The sequence below is a fragment of the Megalobrama amblycephala genome, linkage group LG21 (genome assembly GCF_018812025.1).
Source record: "Megalobrama amblycephala isolate DHTTF-2021 linkage group LG21, ASM1881202v1, whole genome shotgun sequence".
NCBI classification, from domain to species: domain Eukaryota; kingdom Metazoa; phylum Chordata; class Actinopteri; order Cypriniformes; family Xenocyprididae; genus Megalobrama; species Megalobrama amblycephala.
In genome coordinates this window covers 24,222,121-24,245,143 of record NC_063064.1, presented here as the reverse complement: position 1 = coordinate 24,245,143, position 23,023 = coordinate 24,222,121, and the positions used below count along the sequence as shown (strand labels likewise).

The window sequence follows — 23,023 nt, the reverse complement described above, 5'->3', positions numbered from 1 at the left end:
ATGTTGGTTAGAGGTTCTGAATTTCGGTTTCGATTACTTTTCGATTAATCGTCCAGCCCTATTGCGTTCAGCAAAATATTAAGCAACATTACCATTTTCTAATATTGACAATAATAAGAAATGTTTCTTGAGCACCAAATCAGCATATTAGAATGATTTATGAAGGATCATGTGACTCTGAAGACTGGAGTAATGATTGCTGATTCAGCTTTGCCATTACAGGGATGAATTATATTTTAAAATATATTAAAATAGAAAAAAATAAATGCCTTGGTAAGCATAAAAATAAATCAAATAAATGCCTTGGTAAGCATAAAATACTTCTTTCAAAAACTTTAAAAGACTTGTCAACTATAAACTTTTGAACAGTAGTGTACATATCCCAACATTCAATTAGATTTATATTGATTCAATAAAGAATGATACATTTCATATATATAAAGTACCAATAGCACTACTAATGAACTAATTTTGACTTCATTGTGTCCAACTTGCACTAAAATGCTGTGCAAATTGTCCATTTAATATATGAAATCCTAAGTAGAAACTTAGCACAAAGACAGGAAGGTTCCATACATACAGACACTTGTAAACCCAGTGCTGACACAAAGGACAAAGCGATTGTGTCACGATGGGGCCAGTTTGACATTTAAATGACTTGTGTGCCCACAGCTGGAGAGAGCTGGCACAACACCAGAGTGGCCGCCAATTCGCTCTGGTCATAAACACTCATCACGGTACTGACAGAAAATGAGCGGGGAAAACAGGCACAAATTCAGCTGCGTTCGGTCTGTAGAACGAATGACTGGTGGTAACGCATCTGCCGTGAAAGGCAAGATGGATCTATAGTCAAATTTAAGGAGGACTCTGAAAGTGTGAAATATCTGTCCACTCTAATCTCTCTCACGCTCACACAAATGAGCAAGGACATCTGTGCGCACGCGCATCAATCAAGAGCTCCGCTGACCTCGGAAAAAGGTTGTGAGTGTAAACAATGACAATGATGTGAGCTCTTAAATTGATGTGCTTGGGGGAAAAAAAGCCTCTGACATTTAAAGACAAGCAAATGAAGTTAGTCAGAGGCCCCCTCCGTAATGGCTAGTACACGGCTGGCCTGTGGGTAAGACGTGAGAAATGAGTGCACTTCAAATGGCAAATGAGGAGACGTCGATGAATGACTCATCGGACCTGTGTCGTGTGTTAAAAGACAGAGCAAAAAAACACAGCACCACAACAATGAAAAGAAAGAGCAAGCAAAAAGCAAACTGACCTTTGGCTTCTGTTCCAGCAAGCAGACAGCAGGGCATGCAGTAAAAGAGAGAGAAAGCGAGAGAGAGAGAGAGAGAGAGAGAGAGAGAGAGAGAGAGGGATTGTTGGTTAGAAGCAGGTAGCCATATGGATTGTCATGCTCTATACTGAAATAAAAACTCTGAGCTGGGAGCTAAGTGAGTTAGCCAGTTGTCCATCTGCAGCACGTAATTCAGTTAAAAGGCTATTAAAAAGCTCTAATTTACCCCTGTAGACAGTGAGGGGCAGATATAAATATAACTGCTTAGACTTGAGCCCTGGTGCCATTTTTGAATTATAAGGTTATGGAAGAGCACAAATGACTTGGCTTATGTGTTTCGATGTACAAAGGTTGCAAGAAATTCTCAGAAACAACTTGACCTAAGTGTTGCGTCCTGAGGATGTATAATACACATATGTTTTTGGGTGTGTATTTTACCCTGCATGGCTATGTTTTTGCCATGCGATTTCTATCCCTCTCCCTCACTCTGCTTGCCTTGCAGTTAATTAACCTCAGCTGATGCTCGTAAGGAATATGCTGCACAGAGCAACCACTACAAGAGAGCAGAAAGAACAGCTTCAGGGAGGTTCACTTCTCCCCGCAACAGTTTTGTGTGTTGCAAAAGCTACTGAGTGTGGAAACTTGTGTGATGTCCTTTGGCTGTGTCTGAAATCACCCCCAATACCCTCATTTACTATTCCCCACATTAGTCCACTAATATAGTTCACATGAGCGAGTGAATAAAAACAAGTGAATTCGAACACTGAGTGCGCCAGAAGGGCTTCCGCTTTTGCAAAGCTTGCGCTTGTTGTTTAAAGGATTAGTTCACTTTCAAATAAAAATGACCCCAAGATTTACTCACCCTCAAGCCATCATAAGTGTATATGACTATCTTCTTTCTGATGAACACAATTGGAGAAATATAAATATATATCCTGACACATCCGAGCTTTATAATGGCAGTGAACAGAGGTCACGAGTATGAAGCTGAAGAAAGTGCCTCCATCCACATCCATCCATCATAAGCATATTCCATACAGCTCCGGGGGATTAACCATCAGGGGTCTGAGGATTTTTGGGACCCTGGAGAAGTTTTGACATGCCCTGACATTTGTGCTTTTTTCAGTTGTTCATAAACATATTAATGGAAATAGTGTCATTACACTGTATTCAGCACAAACTAGGCTACAATAATATGCGAGGAACATGTATGTACATGTTTGTGTTTTTGAAGGAATAACGTTTATGCGTGGTTATTGAAAAAACAAAAAAACTTAAGTCACTGAAATAAAGCCAAAAAATATATATTAAATCTTTGTTCATAAGACTTCTGGGTATTTGAGGTTGTAGACTAGAGTTTTTGCTTCAAAATGAGGTAAAAAATGGAGGGCGCTCTGTGCACATTTAGTCCACAAATGTTGTTTTCGATTTGACTTACATGATTTAAAACCTGACATTTCAACGTTTTTTTTAGACACAAGTCTAATTTTTTTGTGATTAGTATTCACTAAGTTACAGTTCATTTTCTGAGAACTATCAGATTGGACTTCCTTCAGAGGGAGACGAGAGATCATGCATCATGTTAGTTTTCTTTATTTTACAAAAAGCACAACATTTTGTTTTTACTCTGAATGTACACAAATAAAAGAAGATATTCCACAGATTAAAATGGTGTATAACTCTTAATTGTATGTGCAACACTGACAGAGTATTTTGAGTCTCTTTCACACTGGTAAGAAAAAAAACGCGGTGGTATCGCCGGCGATACCCTCAGACCTCAGAGTGTTAATAAAGGCCTTCTGAAGCGAAGTGATGCATTTGTGTAAAAAATATATATATACATATTTAACAAGTTATGAAGTAAAATATCTAGCTCTCACAGTGCATTAAAGGAACACTCTACTTTTTTTTTTTTTTTTTTTTTTTTTTTTTTTATAAATAGGCTAATTTTCCAACTCCCCTAGAGTTATAAGTTCAGTTTTACCGTTTTCGAATCCATTCAGCCGATCTCCGGGTGTGGCGGTACCACTTTTAGTATAACTTAGCATAGTTCAGAGAATCTGATTAGACCATTAGCATCTCGCTCAAAAATGACCAAAGAGTTTTGATATTTTTCCTATTTGCTGCACCCATGGTACGGCAGCAAAGTTCCTTGATTATTACGTCAGAATGAGAGTATAGTTCCTAGCCATATCGGCCTAGAAAAATCACAACTGTTCATTTTCCGTCGGTCTTAGTACACGATGTAACTACAGAAGAGTCAAGTTTTAAATAGGAAAAATATCAAAAATCTTTGGTCATTTTTGAGCGAGATGCTAACGGTCTAATCAGATTCAATGAACCATGCTAAGCTATGCTAAAAGTGGTACCACCAGACCCGGAGATCGGCTGAATGGATTCGAAAACTGCAAAACTCAACTGTTTAACTCTAGGGGAGTTGGAAAATTAGCCTATTTTCAAAAAAAGAGTGTTCTTTTAAGGGTATTCTGAACATACATCGGTTGTACATTTGTTATTGCGGTGCATTGTGGGATTGAATTTGGATTTTGGACGCCACTACAAATGGCTGTCCTCTCAAATTGTGTCCTTTTAAGGGTATGGGGGCGATTTCGGACACAGCCATTGAATTGCAATTAGTATGCACACTTTGTGGTTGTGTGTTCATGTGATTTTGGAATGTTGTGGCTTTTTCAGATTAAATTCTTTTGACTGGTATTGCAACTAATTCGTTAATTGTTTTTCTTTTATTGGAAGCTATAGGGAGAGGGTGCCATTTTCTTCTGAAATACAAAATGTTTATCTCCATTTTTGGTTAGTTAATGAGTCTCATCAGGCATCTTCAGCACGGCCTCTCAAACAAGCACACTTCATCTGTTCAAATGTTCGGAAAACATTTGTGCTGAGAAAATCACAATTAGATTTCAGCATCTCTGGGGATGGTATTAAAAAAGCTGGGATCAGGAACTCACCAGCACTGCGTCATTAGCCTTTCTTTAATTCACGATTAGAGTGATAACCTGGAGGCCAAGCCGGACTGATTAACTTGTGCCAACCTGCACTTACTCAAACAGCCACCTGGGAGCCCAAGCAATCAGAAGACAGACAAAAGTAAGTGTCTTCTGCTTACCATAATATTTTTTCGACATGTTTAACTACTGCACTTGCAAAAGCTTTTGATTAAAAGAGAAACTTCATCTATGACTGAAAATTCTATCATTTACTCAAACTAATGTCGTTTCACACCTGTATGATTTTCTTTCTGTGAAACACAAAAGATGATATTCTACATCATATTCAACCGTTTTTGCCCATAAAATTAAAAGCAAAATTATTCAAATTAAAATTAAACTGAAAATATAAAGATAAAAGCTAATTAAAAATATTAATAAATACTGTAATGATATAATGCTAAAAGGACACCAATTTTGACATTTTCTATGAAAAAACTGAGTGGGGCTGCCTGTGCAAAACTTGCTGCCACGATGATAGTGTGCTTCTGTGCAGTTTTCTGGGCAATAGTCTACTTCAAAAAAAGCACATCCTCAAGATATTCTGGTCCTTAGATATTGCTTGTACCTTTTAGTTTTTTTTTTGCTGGTTTTATCATTCGTCAGGTGAAATTTGTCTAGCTTAGAAAAGTAACTGTACAATTCTCTAGAATAATCCAAGTGAATTGAAGTATCATTTTATTTTTGTACAGGACATTAATACATAAGGGTTTTGTTCAAATCTATAACCCAAAGTATGAGTAATAGCAACAGTGCTGCTTGCCTTCACACTTATATTCTGTTACCTTTAAAGAGGTAGGTGTCTTCGAGCCTAAAAAATGAACTTGGCAGGTATACAAAAAATGATGAACATTTCAGAGACTGAATTCTTTGTTCAGTGTCTACAAGATGAATGACTTCCACAGATCCCCTGAGGTGTGCTTTACATTTTTGGAGGGTGGAAGAGTCTCCATGTCTGCCTATGTATCTCCTCTGTGAGATTAACAGTGCTGCACAGAAGGCCATCTCTCCCACATTTCAGCCAGCTATGAAGACAAAAACTCCCCCTGCAACCAAAATAAATGTGCATTTTCCACCCTAAATGACTGTGATAAATAAAAGTCCCACACGAAGCGAAGAAGCTGAGCCAAAAATGCAGAAAAAACAAGACAGAAAAAACAAACGTAAAACTTCTGAATGTCTTTATCTGATCAAAGGCCATTTAAAATAGCGGTCTCATTGTCCCACGGTTAGTATATCACAGCAGACAACATTGAGGATTTCCATCAGCAAAAGACACCTCAGGGAGTAGAAAATGAGACCAGTGCTTTGGAGAAACTTGCCAGAATGAGCAGTATCTTAGACCTGTGTGGGGCTTGACAGACAATCTGTAAAATGTATTTTAGGAGCATGAGTCAACTAAATATAGATGTGCACAAACTGTAAAATGTATTTTAGGAGCATGAGTGCGAATAAAATGTCTTATATATCTTAAATGGTATAACAAACACCTTTATTATCATTTTAATGCCAAGTTCACACATACTCCATTTGCAGTGCATTTGCAGTATGTACTGTAGAAGTATGCGGTGCAGAAGCAGCACGGGCTCATTGTGCTTTCACATAGGACATGTTTGCAGTGCACAAGTGATCCGCAGCTGTATACTACAAGCACATTTATTCATTATTTTTTATTTCAAATCCAGAAGTTGGTTTTGAAAATGGTTTTTCAGCATTGTGATTCTTTTTGTACACAGTAGTTATACAAACTTTCATAGACATATTCAAGTTTAAATGCACTCAATTTAAAGGGGGGGTATAATGCTATGTCATGTATTCTGACTTATTTACACTTTTAAAGAGTTGGATTCTCATGCTCACCATGGCCAAAGTTTCAAAACATGAGTTGGATGTATGACGGAGTATTTCTGTGCCAAAAATACTCATCCAAATCCTCAAACTTTGCGGTCTTTTTTTTTTTTTTTTTTTTTTTTGAGTATGGGCCTGTGTGACATCAACGGGGTCGGAATTCCTTATATGGGTACTTGCGCGCACACGTCGACCAGAGCGAGAGAGCAAGAGCATGCCCATCAATGCGCGTTCGGCTTTGCGAAAGTCATCGGCAGCGCTGCACAGGTCACAGGACTTCATTAACAACGTTACCAAAGAAGTGTGTTTTTGGTTGTGAGGGAAAGATAACCTTGCTTCCCAAAGAGCCCAGCGTTAACACTCTGGAGTCTGAGGTATCGCCGGCAATACCACCTCGGTTTTTTTCTTACCAGTGTGAAAGAGACTCAAAATACTCCGTCAATGTTGCACATATAATTAAGACTTATACACCATTTTAATCTGTTGAATGTCTTCTTTTATTTGTGTACACTCAAAGTAAAAACAAAATGTTGTGCTTTTTGTAAAATAAAGACAACATAATGCGTGATCTGTCGTCTCCCTCTGAAGGAAGTCCAATCTGATAGTTCTCAGAAAATGAAGTGTAACTTAGTGAATACTAATCACAAAAAAATTAGACTTACGTCTAAAGAAACATTGAAATGTCAGGTTTTAAATCGTGTAAGTCAAATCAATAACAAAAATCCTGTGTTTATGTAATTTGTATGAAAATAGACATGTCAGAGGCCCGTAATTCAGCTCATTATTTACGGCCCACGGAACGAGCGCTATTCAGACGCAAATTCTGAGGCAATACATGTATACATCATCTCAATCATGTATTTATTGTCTTGAAAAGTGTTTATCTGTGTGATAAAGTGATTTCTGGAAGCCTGTGAGTTCCTGGAATGTCACATGATATGCCTCTTCTTTTACTGAGATATTTGTGGACTAAAGGGGCAGACCGCCCTCCTGCTGCAAGTATGAATTGAAAACACAGTATCCAGCGCTCACAGTGATGACAATAAATATTGAATAAATATTACTCCTCTGTATAGAAAATTGACAAACATATGAGAATCCATCAATATTTCTCCAAATGTGCATGCTTTTAAGCATATTAAGAAATTACGGTCAATATAAGATTTTAAGAGTCAAAATGTGAAGCTCGAGTCTTAGATCTTTTTAATGATGTATATTTGTCAACTGCATATTAACATTTAGGCTATATAATATAACAAATATAATAGCCTATATGAAATGCCATAGAGGTAGGAATGTTCAGATGCTTTGCATCACTGAAATACATTATATTTTAAAGTATATTAAAATAGAAAATCATTATTTGGTTAGAGACTTAAGACTTCTTTTAAAAAAATGCGTCCAATCTTTTGACTGGTACTGTAATTTAACATAGGCCTATACAAAATTTTCTTCACATCATGTGCAATAATACATGCATGCATGAGATCACAAAAATCATGTTTTGTTTTGTTTTTTTTTGTCCAGAGTGGACATTAATCCTGTTATCAGCATGATCACAGAGGGTTTTTCACAGCCTACCTGACTGAGCTCATTAATATGCAGGTCATTACAGGTCATTATTATGCGGATCTTTTGTCTTCTCAGGTGTGAATTACAGCATTATTCATGATGATTCACGCCTCCACGCATACTGTGTTTCTTGACAAAAACTGCCTTAGAAAATTTAAATCTCTCTATTGTTTTATATGATCAAGTAGGCAGGATAATTTTTACATACTTTTGAAGCAAAAACTCTAGTCTACAACCTCCATTAGCCAGAAGTCTTGTGAACACAGATTTAATATATTTTTTTGGCCTTATTTCAGTGACTTAAGTTTTTGTTTTTTCAATAACCACGCATAAATGTTATTCCTTCAAAAACACAAACATGTACATACATGTTCCTCACATATTATGGTAGCCTAGTTTGTGCCGAATACAGTGTAATGACATTTTTTCCATTAATATATTTATGAACAACTGAAAAAAAAACAAAATGTCAGGGCATGTCAAAACTTCTCCAGGGCCCCAAAAATCCTCAGACCCAAGAGGGTTAAGTGGAGCTGAGAGTTACATTACATTGATGCCCTCTCGATATTTGTTATTAACATAACCATAGAAACTGATAGTTGCAATCACTTTTATTGGTTAAAATGAATGGAGAATATCTCATGTTTTCCGTGGTTGCTCGAGCCCTCAGGATCGGTGCTTATGGTTTTATAAACAAGGCCCAGTTCTACGCTGGATTTACAGATCGTTTGAAATTGAAAGATGGAGCGCTCACAGCGGTAATGATCCCAGTCATGAGTCGGAACCACAGGTGGTGAGTAAAACTGCTTCAAATGTCTGTTTTGTTGGCAATAGGCACCTAAGTGCATACAATGTAAGCAACACGAATGTAATGAATTCATAAATTAATTTTTTCATCATTCACTATACGCTATATTCATTATAATGATTTAAACGTTATCCAGGGATAATGCGATGGTGTATTGTTTGTGTTTAAATTAATTTGTTTAGCTGACCATTGCTTGCAGACGATCGCTACGCAAAAGCTGCGCATGCTCGTGACTCTTTAGCTCCACTTACACGGCATGCCTCCAGGTGCTCGGCTGTTTTCGTAAAGACTCAGTACAGTGTATGTATCTTTTATAAATATGATAAAGCTAAAGACTTTTTGGAGATATGAAGGATGCACTACTACTCTATAGGTACTCGAGATTAACATGAGATTGGCAGAAACTGTGTGAAAGCACCACTGGGGGGCACCAGTGCTGATCATGCAGGTGCTGGATGACAATTTTCCCCAGCCTTACTAGCTGTTGCCTGTCTGTCAGGAAGTTGGTGATCCACTGACAAATGGAGGTGGGCAGAGAGAGCTGGGTTAATTTGGATAGGAGGAGGTTTGGGATGATGCTGTTGAAGGCCGAGCTGAAGTCCACAAACGGCATCCTCACATAAGTCCCTAGTTTGTCCACATGTTGTACAATATAATGCAGTCCCATGTTGACCGCATCAGACCTGTTTGCTCGATAAGCAAACTGCAAGTGGTCCAGCAAAGGTCCAGTAATGTCTTTCAGGTGGGCCAGCACCAGTCTTTATAATGACTTCATGATCACCGATGTTAAGGCAATAGGTCTGTAGTCATTCCTTCCTGTGATTTTGGGTTACTATGGGATGGGGATGATGATGGAGCATTTAAAGCAGGAAGGAACTTGTGATGTGTTGAAGATTTGTGTTAAGATAGGGGCCTGCTGGACAGCTCAGGATTACAGACAGGCTGGTCAAACACCATCTGGGCCTGGTGCTTTCCTTGTCTTAAGTTTCTGGAAGACTCAACGCATGTTCTTCACAGACCTGAAGTGCAGGAGGAGGAGAGAGTGGAATTGCTGAAGGTGTTGATGGGTGTATGGAGAGATGGTCAGAATGGGTGTGGTGTGTGGACAGGGTTATTAAAACTTTTAATAAAACTCATTCAAATCAATGGCCAAATGTTGATTCAACAGTGCTGGGGGCCTCTGTCTTGTAGTTAGTAATGGGGGGGGGGGGTTTGAGTGAATGAACAGCGCTCTCTTCCACTCTCATTACCCACAACTGAGGTGCACCTAATCGACAATCGTTCACTGCCCACTGCTCCTGGTGTGTGTTCATTGTGTGACACTATACTTGGCTACACGTCATGTCACATATCTCACAGAAACTGATATAAGACATTAGAGAATCCAAGAGCTCGTCCAGGTCAGTGGCAGCAGCCTCAAAAACACTCTAATCAGTGCATTCGACACAATATTTGATAAATTTGCATTGTGCCTCTAACCGTTTTTTAATGCACTCCTAAATTTTTCAACTCACAAGCACATGTGTTCCTTGGGGGAAAAAAGTAAGTGTCAAGCCCTGCTGGGGGTTTTCCTGAAGAGAACGTTAAGAAGTTTTACCCCTTCAGAGAGGGATGTTTTTCCTCTTCTGTTTGTAATTGATTGTTTCCAACTTTCAATTCACAGAAACACAACTGCCTTCATCAATTATTGAGTTCAGAGCAGAGGAAATCACCCTCATTTACACCAGGTCAGGGTCTATCGGCTGAATAAATTTAATACTACAAAGAAAAACTTCCCAAATGAGCACAAAAAGAGATTTAAGAGCTCTTCAGGAACATGAATGGCTTTACTCGAAATCCAAACCTTGAAGGTGGAAACCGTTTATAATTTAGATCACTTCCAAAAAGGCTTCATGTCTGGTTCCCAAGACAACACGCGCTGTGTTAATAATATCAGCGGTTTCATTTTATTCCACGTTTATCAGATATTCGTTGCGTATGAGTGTGAGTCATTGTCTTTGTGCATGTGTGTTTAGGGACCTGACTAGCGCCCTTGTCAAGGTGATGTACTGCTTTGATTGGATCACAAACACCCCTCTCTATTCATACCAATGCATTCGGCACCTCTAAACTGCTATGAGCTATGGGATATGAGTTTAATTCTATTCTTCTGAGAGAGAAGGCCAAGCGGTGACAACGCATCCATAATGCCCAGACCATCCTCTCTGCTGGAGACTTTCCCGGTCATGTTTTATCTGTGTTTCAAGGGAAAATTGCTTTATGAGAGATATGAGATTTAATCGAAGGTAAAAATAAGCTAATGTGGCTTTTCTGTTATATGTTGGAGCCAGCGATAATGTCACAGGACCGCAGTATGGAGAAATGGAAAACGCGTGCAGGGTTTCAATAAGAAATATGCCAAGACAAGAATAACATTCTCCTCCTTTATCTCCCGTTCTTTTTTCCATCCTTACGTGCTCAGAAAGTCATGTTTCTCATAATTAGTTGGGTGATGGGATAGACCAGACCACTGGGTTGGAGCAGCTGCTATCGTAAGTATCTAAAATCAACATGAAACAACACTTGCACATTCTTTATGTTGCATACTTTAATTGGACAGATTTGCAAGAAAAAGAATATAATATAAAAGGGAAAAAATGTAGGCCAGGAATAGATTTATCCAGTGGGAATTGATCAGAAAAGTGATGCTGAGATTATTACAATTTTGCCCCAGTAAACAAGCCATATTTATTTGAATCTCTACCTTAAGACTGAAAGTCAAGTCAATATTTTGTTATTGAAAGGACTGTAGAAAGTAGAATGACATATGACAGTATCCTAAAACAATGACTAAATAGCCTGTTTATGTTGCCTAGGCGAGTATACATATGCAAACCCAATTCTTCTATTAAGGCAATGAACAGTGTCAATTTTGATTTTAAGTTGACCATGGTAAGTCACACTTGTATATACAAATAAAAAAACTTAGCGAGGAAGATGAATGACAAAAAAAGAAAATCAAATCTCAAGATGCAAGATGCAAGATGAATTTCTGAGAGCCACTCGAAAAGATAAATGAGATTCTGTAAGTGTTAGCAGTACTTCTGTTTTAGTCTTTGGTAGAGTTGGGAGAGACGAGCCACTACAAATCCTCCCATCTGATCTCTCCCTAGCACATGAGCTGAGCCTCCAGCCAGGAACGATTGATAGGACACATATTTTTATAGACCAGAATGGACACAGAGAAAGACAGAGAGAGAAGAAATGTGCAGAGAGGTACAGTGAGGGAGCATTTGGAGCTCAGACACTATTCTCTAAACTGCCTCATAAGATGCACAAAAAGACTTTTAGATTACAGACAGATATTAAAAAGGCTTAAAATGAGTTTTCAAAGTGTTTTCATCCAGTTAAATATGAAAAAAGCTTTTGACACTTGAATAAAGAGTGAGTGCCTTCTACTCGCTTAGAATGTACAGCTCCCATGTCTATCAGCTGAGACGAGCATGAAATTACAGCAAATGAAAGAGAGAAAAATTACCTAAAAAGAGAAAAGACAAGAAAAGCAGAAATTATATATTCATATTTTCCTTTTATATACAAGATGACACATGCTGAGGCGAATTCTAATGTTATCTGAGGTTGAGATGAGTGTGTGCGAGTGTGCGTACGTGTTTGCAACAGTAACTTGGCAGAGCGTCATAATTAACAGAGTGGAAAGGGCGCATTTCATTTTAATGAGCATGGAAATTGGAAATCAACAGCCTTTCCTGAGGCTACATACAGTCCTGGGTGTGAGGAGTTGTATTGATTTACTGTACAGGCTACAATTATCCCTCCCATTTATTAGAGTCTATGCCCTCTGTCACTCCCATCTCCTGCAGTCACTGCATCTTACATTGCTAACATCCTATCTTATACTGCTAACATGCTATACTAGATACACACACAGTTTGATCAAATCATTCTCTCAGAGAACTTGCATTTTTACATGTATTCTCATTAAAGTATAGCAACAGCCATATGCACTCAGACATCTTTTGAGGGTTGTTATCAGAGCATCCCACCACAAGCGTTGTTTTTATGCATGCCATGTCATGTTAACAATAGTTAAATTTGAAAACGCATCTCAAGACCCTTGCATGCTGTTCCATTCCATTGTGCTTCATTGAGTTCTTTTCGAGTCCTAGCAAACATCGTCTGCCACCACCCACAACACACATGATGGCGAGTTTTGCACGTGTAAGCACTCACATTTTCTTCAAAAAATGTAAAAATCTTGTTCATCATTATAACTTTATGACTACCGTCTCATCCACTTTTGTTTTGGCAGTAGTAATGTACATTTCTCAGTCCAACAATGCATAAATTAAATCACAGAGCTAGAGCATCAGAAACTGAGACAAAAGCATGTGGGATGACCAAAAATGACCTAAACTAAACTAAAGTGATAGAAATGAGGGAGCTTGTATGTCTAGTTTGTTTAATCATCACAATACACGTTTGAAATATACATGCCATGTACTCAGCCTGGTCTCTGGACAGAGGGATGATTGTATTGACAAAAAATAAAATGATAGAGACAAATAAAGCAAGGTTAAAGATGTGGAAAAATCTCTCATATTCCTCCTCTGCAGATAACTATGAAATATTAAAGCTGCAGCATTTGAACAGCAGCAGCGTCATGACCCAAGATTAACTTTTAAATAATGTTTTAACATGCTTAATATTTCATCATCTCAGCTATTAAGAGAACAGTTCTTTCAAAGCACCCAAAAATAAGATTATGAATTGATTTTCCTTTTTTTTAATCATTATCTGGAAACTCCGGATCTGAAACATACTTCAAAACTATGCAAGAAAAAACTAAATATACAAGTAAACACATTCCTACCATTTATTTACTTCAGAATTCACTTGAGTAGTTTTTATCCTTCTGTGTCAAAATTTCTCACTTTTCACTCTTATTATTAGTCATTTTGGTGTCAGGAAACAATGCTATCCTATTTCGTTCTGGTTACGAGTTAATATGGAACCCAATGTGCTCAAATCACCAGTCTTACAAAAATATTTTCAGCTGAGAAAGATTATTTTAAACAGAGGAATACATTTTCTAAACTTCTCAAAGTCACAATATGTGTTAGTATATCAATATATTTTATTCCATGACAGGAAACACAGAATGGCTTTCTGATCAGTACACACAGACACACAAAATGGGGGGATCAGTTATAGATTCCATCTCTAAAACATCACATTTATGGATAATTTAAGGATTTCAACAAAAGACTAAATATGAATGGGACTGCAAATGACTGGATGCTTACCACTTGACATATGCACAAAAAACTAACTACACATTTATTGGGTCAAAAAGACAGATTATCTACTACACTGTGCACAAGAAGACCTGTGTAATAGAAGATGAGGGGTTAGACAATTCAGTAGTAGCAGCAATTGCACACTTCTACTCTTCAAACACACAGCTAACAGTGCTATGAAGGTGTGTAAGTAAGTAGTAAGGGTCAAACCTTATATAGGCTGAGGTCAGTCAGTCATTTCAGGGTTAAAGCCTTGTTTTTTTTTGTTGTTTTTTTTCTCTGTCTCTCTAATAGAACAAAAACTACTCAAAGAGAACTAATGTCGCCCTTTATCCATCCACATTCGCCTGCCCACACACTGCACTTATGTCCATCATTAGAGACCCTCATCAAACGCTCCTCTCTCAAACGCAGTACTATTCATGAACACGCCAGTAACCTCTGTATGAAACAAAAGCAGGTACCTCACCAATTCAGCCAGATGAGACTATAGCCGCTTTTCCACCGTCGGCTGAACGGCTCTTAGAATGGTAAGGAACAGTTCCAGTTGTGTTTCCACTTGAGCCTGGTTCGGCACGGTACGATTACAAACCGGTCTCGGCCCGGTTAAACAACTGCGCCGAATTGTGCTGGTAGAATCTGTTAAGTGACTCCGCCACTCATAATTGTTCACTTGTCTGTTGCCTGTCTACCAGTTTCTCTGCAGCTGGCTAAGCGCTCTATTTGAGCAACGTAAACACAAATAATAAAATTAAAATAAATATTTGTTCATTCTCTATAAAGCGGTCGTTATTTACTAGGGCTGGGCGATATATCGCATGCAATTGTCACGCGCATTTCGTCAGTAAAGCCGGTTCCCTGATTACCGCTAAATCACCATCACCTGCTTTCAAATGGAGCAGCATTTAATAGACAGAGCCGTAGGTCACTGATAAGCTACGCAATATCGCGTTCATTATCGCAGATGAATCGCCTTCGATAATCAACGCGATATTGCGTAGCTTATCAGTGATCTACGGTTCTGTTTATTAAGTGCCGCTCCATTTGAAAGCAGGTGATGGTGATTTAGCGGTAATCAGGGAACTGGCTTTACTGACAAAATGCGCGTGACAATCGCATGCGATGTATCGCCTAGCCCTATTTTTTACATCTCATATCATCAGTAAATCGTTGCGTTACCAAGGCAACAGCTGACGCTTTGATTGGATTGGATTGTATTACATTCCAAAGAGCGACCATTATTAGCCCCACAGTAGAAAATGAGACGGTAACTGTACCAGCTGGCTTGGATCGGCACTGAATGGAGCGGTTATGCAATGAGAACCATTCAGCCCGATGGTGGAAAAGAGAGTTACAATATGAGAGTTGATATAGCAAGAGCAGTGGAGCAGTAGAACTGTAATAACTAAGTTTAAATGCAAAATGCATCCTCTGCTATATATATATATATATATATATATATATATATATATATATATATATATATATATATATATATATATATATATATATATATATATATATATATTATATTCCTTTACCAGAAGTTTAAGCTGCCATAAGAGTTGCTGATTTAGTTATACTTAGCAAACAGTTACTGAGGTGTACAGGACAGCTACCAAACTGGACAAAAGGGTACATGGACAGTCAGGACTGCTAAGAGGATTACTGATGCACTCTTCTCTTGCCCTCCCATCCAGGACTTATACCCCTTTAGAAGGAGAAAACGGGCAGGAAAAATTATCTCGGACCCTGGACACAACCTTTTTGAACTTCTTCCCTCTGGCAGGGCCTACAGATCACTGTCCACTGGAAAAACAGACATAAAAGCAGCTTTTTCCAAAGGCCATATATCTCAGCAACAGCTAACACTTCAAAGAGCAATTTCCATTCCTTGTCTTTGTGCAACTACAGTGTAACTGAATGTGCCACATGTAAATTCGCATTTATTTTTGCCATCTGTTTTCTCATATTGTGTGTGTGAAATGGTTGTCTCTCTACAAGTACTGAAAACTTCTGTTACCAAAATGAAATAATAATGCACTGTCTGCTTCTGGTCTTGAGAACTTTCAGGTCAAGAGCAAGGTCAATTTTAGTCAACAGCTACATGAGCGAGAGATTCAAACAAAGACGTATTACAGTTCTACAAACATTTGTGACATTGATGAATGAATTAATGAGGACATCAAACACTTTAGTCATGCTATTTTACTCTCTTTCACAGTCACGATTCTCTCTCACGAGTTTCAGATGGTGCTGGTTAATCTATGATGGAGGGGTTTTGGGGCAGGTGTTTGATGGTCTGGGAGGTTGGAGCAGGTGTATGAGTGATCTGTGATCTGCAATTGACTCTTCGAGTGCAGTCATCACTTACTATTAAGTGATGGGACAGCTCACACACAGAGCCAAAGCAATTATGTTGTATTTTATTACATGCACATTGCACACACACACTCACAGAGTTATTAAATGTCCATGCAAGTATCACTACATGCTCTCTAAAACACGATATATATAAGCAACAAAATAAACAGTAAATTACAGGACTAATGACAGGTGCCCATATGCATGTTAACAAGGAGTTTTCACACAAATGTGTAGTATACAGCAACAATTCAATGAATATAAATGAATGTGTGATATTTAGCTTTCTTTCGTCTTAAAGATGCTTCTGAGTTGCTAAGTGTCTTCTACCAGTTTTGTGGACCAAAAGCCTGTAATTACAGTCTTACAGAAACGCAGGTGTGTGAGTGTGTCCATATAAAGGCAATGTTCAATCATATGCCTCTTCAGACTGCATTAGCACTGAACCCTCAGCCAGCAGGTCTCAGAAAGAAAGAAGGAAGAGGAAGAGGAGAGAGAGAGAGATGTGGAGATTAATGCAAATGATCAACAACATGGGTGATGAGTGAAAAGGTGTGCAGAGAGACATTCATTACTGAGAGTAAGAAGAGGAGGAGGAAGGGAGGAGAGAAAAGTGTGAGCTCTGCTTTCAATCTTTATTATATACATGTTTGCCAAGGCAAATATGAGAAACAACTAATGTTTTGCGATGAATCGAGCAAGAAAGAGGCAAATTAACGACTAGCAAAACAGTAGCTATGTATTTTTCGTTACCCTGTTTTTATGCGCATTTTGAAGTATCGCATCAGAAACAAGTGATGGAAATGCCCAATTTTGGGGGGGAAAAGTCCTTTAATTCGCAAAAGCGTTTTTATGCTCACTTTAGGTGGTTTTTGGCTTGTGCGAAAAAGTGTTAATGCAAATAACGGGAGATGGAAACACATTTGCCGAATAAATTCTATATGTGTATGTGCAATGCATTTTCCCTTTGGTGCTTGCCATGGAGAAAGACAAGAGTAATGTGAAAGAAAGAAAGAAAGAAAGAAAGAAAGAAAGAAAGAAAGAAAGAAAGAAAGAAAGAAAGAAAGAAAGAAAGAAAGAAAGAAAGAAAGAAAGAAAGAAAGAAAGAAAGAAAGAAAGAAAGAAAGAAAGAAAGAAAGAAAGAAAGAAAGAAAGAAAGAAAGAAAGAAAGAAAGAAGAAAGAAAGAAAGAAAGAAAGAAAGAAAGAAAGAAAGAAAGAAAGAAAGAAAGAAAGAAAGAAAGAAAGAAAGAAAGAAAGAAAGAAAGGTAATATACTGTAGCTCAATACAGATGGAAAAAAGATGCTGAAACACGCTAAGAATAGATGGATGATGAAAGAGACAGACATGCTGATCTCTCTGATCTTGGAAACCAAGCTCTATGCTGAACAACATCAACCACACAGTTTAAGACCTTTATTTTCTTTTTGGAATCATTTAGTCAGTGTTACATGAGCACTATATGATATGCATTCCTGATCCTTGAAATGCACTTTCTCTTTTATTCATGCAAATAGTTATAAAACCAGCAACTCCTTGCACACACATGTAATGTAATGTCTCAGCAGTGATTTTTGATCATCATCTGTTATTGTGAACACTGTGTGTGTGTGTGTGTGTGTGTGTGTGTGTGTGTGTGTGTGTGTGTGTGTGTGTGTGTGTGTGTGTGTGTGTGTGTGTGTGTGTACTTTCTGATCTAAAATTGGGTGGAAAAGCTAACGTCACACAACCAAATAGAAAAATATTCCTTTTCTATGAACATGCACCCACAAAAATCTTTTCAATGTAGATGTGCTTGACGTAGCATGCAAATCTGCAGGTTCTCTCCTCCTTATCCTCAATTCTTCCTCCGCATCCCATAATCTCTATCAGGATGGTCGTGAGAGGGCCATCTCCGGGGGAACCTGAGCTCAGTAAAAACCATGCAAACTCAGCGCAAGCTTTGAGCTTTTTGTTCCCCCTAACACCCCAGTTATGATAGTTTATTTCGGTCTGGTTTTAAGGATTGTTGAGAATCCAGGGTGTGAGCAGTGCAAGCAAGGGTGTATGTTTGTGTGCTAACTCCGTGTTTATCTCACTCTCACACAGTAATGCTTTCTGCAGACGGGGGAAGAATGCAAAAGTGTGAAGCGTTTGGCATAAATGGCAGCTTTGCCATGCCAAGCTTTATATCTGAACAGGAAATTACATGGTGGGGATGGATTCTAAGAAACATTAGGGAGATGAGGATAAAAAAATAAATAAAAATAAAAATAAACATGTTTAAGGATAAATGACTGGTTGAAGAAATAAATGACTGCAGATAAGCTTCATCTGTATCTGGACCAGGAAGATAAAAATCTTTTCTTTCTGTTACTGTTCTGTTTATAGCGTGTAACTATCTACCTACGTACTGCTACATACACACTGCAGATAAATATGACTGTGGCTTCTCTTCTGACTACTTAATTCCATTCTGTAAACACAGAGTTTGGTTATTCAAGCAGTGACAACCGTGTTGAATCTGTGTAGGGTAAAAAGAATCAAACTGCTGGTTGTTAATGGAGTGACACCACTCTTCAGAAGAAGAAGAATTGCTAGCAAATTATAGAGATGGAGGTTTGTGCCATGACTCATTTGTGAATGTTCTCTCTCTATCGTAGTCGATAACACCAGTCTTGTGGTTTATGGGTAATCTTTACATTACAGTCTAAAGAAGGCATACAGCTCCATTGCCTACTTTCCTGTCTATGCTTGACTGTCATAGATATATAGATAGATAGATACATTTAAATGGAGTCATCACTCCCAGCACATCTCTGAACATGGCCAGATGGAATCTATGGAGCTTGTATGCCTTTTGAAGGAAAATCTGTGGAATTGATTTAAACGTGGCAAAAATTGAGTACCGAACTGTTATTGACAGCTGTAAGAACAAACAAATTAGCCAAAAAACTTATTAAACAAAAATGCAAGGGGAAGGAATGGGTAAAATTTTATGAATGAGGGACTCCAGTAATATGGACCTTTCTGTAGGCACAGATTTTGTGTGGGCCAACCGTGAGTCTTCTTTACACGCTTTAGTCTGCCTTACAGAAAAACCAGAGCCAATATTTAGTTAATAAGTGACAACCTGTATAAATAACAAAATAAGCTCTTGATGACACAGATACACAACTACAGACACCTACACCACTCCTCAGAGAGGGAAAGACAAAAATACGTGCTGAATAAAATGCATCATTCCTACAAGAAATCACATTTAAGACCATGTCATAAAGTTCTCTGGAATATATAGTCTCACTAAACTCAATTATGTTTATACCGTATGACCTGGAGACGTTTCTGGACCGATAATACAAACTCACAAGCTAGATCTACCTCACACTATTTCATCCATTAGCAATTTGCAACTAGTGAACCAACCAAGGGTCATATTACACAACACTGAACGTCACTTCTGGTGGGGTTTTGTTTCAGGGTACAGTCTGGCAGTTTACATAGGTTATTATTAGGACCACAGTACCACCGGAGAAGAACTCTCCTGGGACATCCCACCAGCCGTTCGGCTCAGCAACACCGCCTCGGCACCTGCTCCCATGGGACGGGCCACATCTGGAGGGGTGGGCGGAGAAGAGATTTGGCCTCTGCAGATGTTATCAACTCACAGAGGCTACAACACCTGTGCTCACACTCTCTCACAAACACAAAGCAGGCGTGACAGATGACATACATACAAAGTCACACATAGCGAACACGCTCACACCTGCTCCCTTGCTCATTCAAGTCAATGGGGCAGTGGCAGAGTCATCTGACAAGAGGGACACACTCGCCTCCGAACTCGCAATATCGTGAACAAAGTAACCAGCCATTAAAGAAGCAAAGACCACATTGTTAAAGGTGCTTGTACTTTCTTGTTATTATTTCAGGAAAGAGAGAGAACTGAAACTTCAAATAAACAGTAGGAATAAATAAATTGAGAAAAGCGTCAGATTTATAATGAAAAAGTTCACGATAATGATTGTTTGTCAGCTTGCATAACAGTATTTTCAATGTTGTAAATAATAGTGCTGGAGCTTGCATTTATTTATTTTCACATCAAATTTTTGTTTCCTTTTTGTGTGTGGGATCAATGTTCTTTTCTATTGTATGACACAGCGGTAAGGTCTAATGCAATACTAAAATATAATATTTTACAATCCTGAAAAGCTCTGAGTGCACTGTATTTAATACGAATGAAGCAATGGGAGGTTCAGCCAATAAAAGACCAGTAATTAGAGGATTGTATAATAGGTTTTTCCTTTTTCCTTGGTTTTGCAGACTCTCAAACTGTATTCTTATCATTAGTTCTTTTGTGGTATTCAGTAATAATAGTATCTATTCTACTTTCTAAGTCACTGTGGCTGTGAAATTTTTGAAGACTGAAAAGCTGAATTTATACATTGTTATTATATAAGTATGAACAGTATATACCTATATGGGTTCAAAAAAGAAAACTGTACTAAAGGTTACAATATGTATTTATAGTAAATGCTTATATTTCAAAAAACTATGCTGTTTACATTGTAAACAGTGCAGCGCTTCTGTGTTCTACGTCAGAATGCCAGCTCAGTTTTGAGAATGACAGGGAAGAGAAAAATTCATGATATCACTCATTTGAAGAAAGAAAGGTGTCCAAAAGGTAATGGCAATCACAAGTGTGCAATAAGTAACTATTGAAACGGAGTAGTGAGTGACCAAATATAACAGCATCCAAAATCCGTTCCTCATACAGACCCTTCCTGCACTCCTCTACTAAGGTTCCTTAGACACCCAGTACTCAAAGTGCCAATGAAGACGGCAAGGAGCTTTCTGACTGACGAATAATTTTAGCAAGTCATGTGAAACTGCAGACAGTAGTATCAGGGTGGCAAATTGCATGGCATGTTTTTTTTGCGTGTGGGCTCTATTCCAGCAATCACTCAATGGTGCAACAAAGGCTTGAATCATTGTGATAGAGGGTTTATGAAAGTCAGAGGCAGGGCAAGCTTGCTCTAATAAGCTTGCTGGTGATGGTTTCCTGCATGTGCCGCTTTGACGGGATGTGGCGAAATAACAGGACTTTAACAGATTTCAGACTGTAAAATCAAACGTCTGTTCAATCAGCGCAGTCATTTCAGGGACGAACAATGGCAAGCACAATAACAGCGGAGAACAACGAAAAGCAGTGGTGAAAATTAATATTTTAGTGAGCAGAAGTCTTGATTCTTCTGGTTAATGTTTAATTGGGCTCCAGATGTTGGTGCACTTAAGGGAAATTAAGAGAGCTTGAGAGACGGGATGAAGAGCAGCGAGCGGGGGAGCGGTGCGCCGCCATTACGGATGCCGTCCTGACGTGAGGATTCAAAACGTTAGCTTCTGCTCCTTAAAGAAATGCAATGAATAAATAAAACTGATACAAAAGCACTTGCTGCAGCTCCCAAATACACTTGATGAGGAGTGAAAGGAGACAGAGAAGAGGAGTCCATCTGCGAGTGAGATGTGAAAGAACTCTGATGGGCCCCTGGGTGACCAGAGATGCTGAGCGCTTGGTTGTTTGAGAGGAAGTCTGGATTGCGGCTGTCATGAGTTCTGTAATCACGTCGGGGAACACAGCATTCTCAGGCCTGAAGTAAAGTGAAGTGGAATCTGACAGGTTGACTTCATTTCTCAAAGAATGGAGAGCGTATGACTGACAGCACCAAATCCTGCTTCAGGTTAACAGACCGAGCCGGTCTATAACGCCCATCTAAATACTCTAACCTAGACAGAGCGGTTAGCATAAGCAAAGTGGGTCAATTTTGTGCAAAGCAGACACTAGACATATGTATTGCAAGTAACACACATGAAGCTCATCAGTGGGCTATTAACCACTAATGACAATTACATTCATCGGTGCTTACAAAAGCAGGGGTTATCAAAAATTTTGACCCTGAAATATCCACCTATAAGGGAGCACCTTCCTAAAATATAAATAGATATATATTTGGCATGTATAAAGACTTGCTTAAACTTATATTGTTACTTCACTGAAGTATTTTATCTTATTTTTTTATACCCATTAATTCGAGTAATTTCAGACATCAGACATCTAAATGTTTTTATCCATACAGTTGTCTGAATGCCACTGGTTAGCTGTTGCCTGAATGTGCAATGACCAGTAGTCATACTGAAAAGTCACAGTGAATTTATAGTTTTTACTATGTATGTGTAGATTCTCTTTGACACATTGTTCTGGTCGTCTCAGTTGAAGTGATCTGGAACGACGTTACCCGGAATAAAATGAAACACGCTTAGTTCAAAGCTTTCTCTTACAACAAAAAACACTCCAAAGCATCCAGTAGTGAGTTTGAAGCAAACTCATTAAAAAGTTTTTCCACCTATGTTCACAAGAAAGTAAAATGGACAGATAAAATAGCTTCAAAGAAAGTGAGAAAGAAATCACAATGAGGAAGATGAACTTTGTTTACCTGACGGAGTTGAGGCTGATGCATGTTCGCATAATTAAAGTCTGATTCGCCGGCGTGTAAAATATCTGCCTCAAACACCTTATAATTTAAATAATCTGACAACCTTGTAAAACACGCTTTCACCATTTGCCCTATTGAAACTAGACATCTTAAACTGTGTGCATAATTCAAGGTTTGGTCCCTGTGGGTACTGAGAAGGATGGAAGAGAGAGAGAGAGAAAGAGAAATCTGCATATAGAGCTGGGTAGTGACAGGTAGACAATGCTGATATGAATAATTGAAAAAAAAAAAAAAAAAAAAAATCAAGTAAAGCAACATGCCAGAGCAATTCAAAACAAGCTTAATGTGAATAAATCATCAGAAGGGGGGAAA

The 23,023-nt window shown here is 38.4% G+C and overlaps 1 protein-coding gene across 9 annotated transcripts in view; it reads right to left on the bottom strand.

Annotated features, from left to right (window-relative positions):
• diaph3 (diaphanous-related formin 3) overlaps positions 1 to 23,023 on the bottom strand; it is a 333,418-nt gene that overhangs the window by 158,400 nt on the left and 151,995 nt on the right. For 8 of the 9 annotated variants that reach the window (XR_007182073.1, XM_048171951.1, XM_048171952.1 and 5 more), the window contains one exon: positions 1,271 to 1,279. The exons of the other annotated variant lie outside the window; for it this stretch is intronic. Coding sequence is in view for 7 of the 8 variants with exons in the window: in XM_048171951.1 (XP_048027908.1) it covers positions 1,271 to 1,279 (9 nt within the window). In the remaining variant the exon portion in view is untranslated. The remainder of the gene's footprint in view (positions 1 to 1,270; positions 1,280 to 23,023) is intronic. 9 annotated transcript variants of the gene reach the window in all.